This window comes from Terrapene carolina, unplaced genomic scaffold (genome assembly GCF_002925995.2).
Source record: "Terrapene carolina triunguis isolate 2854851 unplaced genomic scaffold, T_m_triunguis-2.0 Scaffold865, whole genome shotgun sequence".
Taxonomy (NCBI): Eukaryota; Metazoa; Chordata; order Testudines; family Emydidae; genus Terrapene; species Terrapene triunguis.
In genome coordinates, this window is record NW_020665216.1 from 195,904 (window position 1) to 199,545 (window position 3,642).

The window sequence follows — 3,642 nt, forward strand, 5'->3', positions numbered from 1 at the left end:
GCGCCAGCCCTGACTGCCAGGGGAGAGCCCCATCCCACCCCCTGCAGCACAGCGCCCGCTAGCGCCACCCTGGGGCATTGGGGCCAGCTCTGACTGCCAGGGGAGAGCCCCATCTCACCCTAGCACCGCTCTGGGGCATTGGAGCCAGCCCTGACTGCCAGGGGAGAGCCCCATCCCACCCCCTGCAGTACAGCGCCCGCTAGCGCCATCCTGGGGCATTGGGGGTCAGCACCACTCAACGCTATGTCATTTCACCTCCCAATGTGAAATCTTTTCCCCGAAGGTCTCCAAGACGACCAGACTCCGCAGCACCCAAACCTTTGCCAGCCACTCGGGCAGAGAGCAGGTGCCACTCAACGGCTTTAACAGTGCCCTGGCCCCCGCCCCGAGTTCTCGCCTTGCCAGCGATCACCAGGGCAGAGTCGCCCGCCGCCGCCTCGCCTCATTTCCACCCAAGGAGGACCCAGCCCCAGGGAGTCTCCGTTGTGCCGTCTGTGAAACGGGGAGGACGCTGACCTCCCGGGCAAAGGGCTTTGAGATCACGGATGGGACGCGCTAGACGAGAGCTAGGGATTATTCCAAGGGCTAAAGCCCAGCTCCCGTCCCAGGCGCGGACTCCATGAGAAAAAATAGGGGGTCTCAGCACCCACAGGGCTGCTGCTCTGGTGGCCCTGGGGCTGGCTGCCAATCAGCTGTTCAGCTGCTGGCCCTGCCCCCCCAGCTGTTGAGCAGGGCTGCCCTGCCACTGGCTCCTCTACAGCAGGAGGGGGCAGAAAAGAGCGAGGGTGGGAGGATCTCAGGGGAGCAGCAGGGGCGGGGCCTCAGGAGAGGGGGCGGGGCAAGTGTGGGGCACCCACACCCACAGGACAAATAATGTCCCTGGCTCTGGAGAATATTAACCCAAGTTTCCTTCCAGATGCCCCTCAATTCCTGGCTCGCGATACCCTCCTCTATAGGCTTAGCAAGAGTGAGGACTGGAGAATTTTAGCAGCTGCCTTATACGGCCAAGCAGGAGGATGGGGGCAGCTGAGAGGCTGGGGAGCAGGATGGGGTGGGGAGGGGCGTCCAGATAAGGGTTAAAACCGGAGAAACAGCAAGGTCACAGTTACTCGGGAGCCCTCAGCAGGGACTGGAGCTCTGACACCCAGGATGGGCCCCACGTTCCCTGGCAGCTCTGCTCTTCATCCCTGGGGGGGGGGGGTCTCAGACATGGACACAGATCACAGGCAAGGCATCACACAGACCCCTCAAGGTGTGAATGGCCTCTTCACAGTCTGCCAGATACAGGGCCAGACCCCTAGCTGGTCAGCCGCAGCTCCCCCAGAGTCAATGGGGCCAGATCTCAGCTGGGGTCAATGGGCCGCAGCTCCCCCGGAGTCAATGGGACCAGATCCCAGCTGGGGTCAATGGGCTGTCACTCCGTTGGAGTCCATTGAGCTGGCCCAGAGTGTACACCCCTCCCCTCCCCTCCCCCCCCCACACTTATAGCAACACCCTCCCGCCCCTGGGGTGCCCCCCACCCCCGGACACGGATATGTAGCTCGAGCCCCCCAACCCCCCCCCCTCCATGAGGACCCCGGTCTGCCCCCCCCTGCACGGGGCTCCCTGCTGCCCCCCCAGATCTCCCACATCCCCCAACTCAGGTGGATCCTAGAATCCTTCCCACCCCACTCCCCTCAGCCCACCCCTTTCTCCTCCCCTCCTTTTTTAAATCTCTGCTCCTCCCCCTCCTAACGCCTCCCACCCCACTCCCCTTGGCACAGAGGATCACCAGAAGATGCCTCCTAACCGCACCCTCTCCCACTTCCAGCACATCAGCCTCCTCCCCCCTCACCTCTGTCTCCCCTTGCACACAGCCCACTTCTTCCTCCTAGACATCAAGTACCCATGAGCTTCTGCAGTCTCTTTCGGCCCCTCCACCGTCTATGGCCCCATCTCATCTACATCCGCGCCCCACTGCCCCGCTCCCCAAGTCATCTAGAGCCCGGGCTGGGGGGTGGGGAATCCTGGGAGCTAATTACTTGGTGGGGTGAACTCCCCCTGCCATCCCATCCCCACCGCGCATAGATCACAGGACGCTTCTACCCCCCAATGCTAACAAGAGCCCTCTCCCTCCCTGACCCACTTCCCCAGTCCTCTCCTCCGCCCCCCATGACACCAATTCCCTTAGCTCACAGACCCCTTGAGCTCCCTCCTCCCCCACCAGCTCCCTCAGACCCCACGTGCTCCCCTCTTCTTGTCTCACCCCCCCCATCACTTGTGAGATCCCAGGCCCTGTCTGCGCCCCACTCAGTCCTGTCATCAGCTCACCCCAGCCCAGCCCCCACTCCTGTGTCTGCCCCCCCAACACAAATCCACTCAGATCACAGCCCCAGCTCCCTCCCATATGGTCCCCCAACCCACCCAGCCCCCTCCTGACACCAGCTCACTCTGACCCCCTTTGTCCGTCTCCCCCACACCCCAACTCCAGGCACAAGCCACACAGATCGCAGGACCTCTTCCCCGCCTTTCCCCCCCAGCACACACTCCCTGCCCCCCCCCGTCACAGCCCCCTCATCTTTCCAAACACTCCCTGCCCCCCAGACCACAGGACCCCCCAACTCTTCCCCTCCCCCAGGTGACAGCCCCCTCCAACTCTGCCCCCTATCTCTCCCCACCAGCCACTCAAGGCCCCTCCTCCTTTCCTTCTCCCTCCCCCACACGACAACAAGCCTCCTGGGCTCCCAGCCCCCCGCCTTCTGCCCCCGACCCCTTTCCCCCTCCTTCTCTCTCTGCCTCGTCCTCCATTTTGTGCTCCCCCTCTCCGCGCCGCTGCTGCTGCAGGAGGATCATGGCTGGCTCCCTCCCCTCCCCCACCCTGCCCCTCCGCAGGCCCAGCGAGGGGGTGGGAAGGAATCAGGCCCCCCAGGAAAGGGGTGGGGAATTTCCTCCCGTCTTCCCCTTACCTGGGAGCAGCGGAGGCGGTGGCTGTGTCCAGGCCGGGATCCAGCATGTCCATGGGGGGAGAGGGGGGAGGGGGGAGGGGAAGGGGGGAAGGAGAGGGGTGGGGAGGCCCCTCAGCACCAGGCCGGGGCGGGGGGGAGGGAAGGAGAAGAGGGAGAGGAAGGGGGGCGGGTGAGTTTAAATCTCACGCCGGATGGAGGCAGAGGGGACGCGGAGGAGACACGGGAGCCGAGGCGCTGATCACGGGGACAAACACTCGGGTCATGTGAGGAGGAGAGCGAGAGCGATCCTCTCCCCCCCTCCCCTTCCCCCTCTTCCCCTCCCTTCTTCCCCAGCTGGGAGCCCGGGACACGTGAGGGGGGAGCCGGCGGAGCCGCCGATCGAGCGCGGCCTGGACCCCGGGGAAGCGTCGCGGGCGGCGGCGGCAGCAGCGGATGGAACGTTGCAACAATCCGGGGAGGAGGGTGGGGGAGGGGATAGAACGTTGCGACGATCGGGGGGAGGGAAGGAGAGCGAGGGGGGAGGGGTGGAACGTTGCGAGCGGATGGAACGTTGGGGAGCCCCCGGGCCGAACGTGGCGGGCGAGCGGCCGGCAGGGAGGGGGCGGAAGGAAGGTTGGGGACCCCCCCTCCCTCTCCCCACCAGATGGAACGTTGCAGCTATCTCGAGGGAGGGGACAGAACGTTGCGACGGTCGAGG

At 65.1% G+C, this 3,642-nt stretch overlaps 1 protein-coding gene across 1 annotated transcript in view; it reads right to left on the bottom strand.

Annotated features, from left to right (window-relative positions):
* Positions 1-3,371, bottom strand: part of USF2 (upstream transcription factor 2, c-fos interacting) — a 20,199-nt gene extending 16,828 nt beyond the window's left edge. The window contains exon 1 of the mRNA XM_026660932.2: positions 2,946-3,371. Coding sequence (XP_026516717.1) covers positions 2,946-2,998 — 53 coding nt within the window. The 5' untranslated portion in view covers positions 2,999-3,371. The remainder of the gene's footprint in view (positions 1-2,945) is intronic.
* Positions 3,372-3,642: the final 271 nt, after the last annotated feature.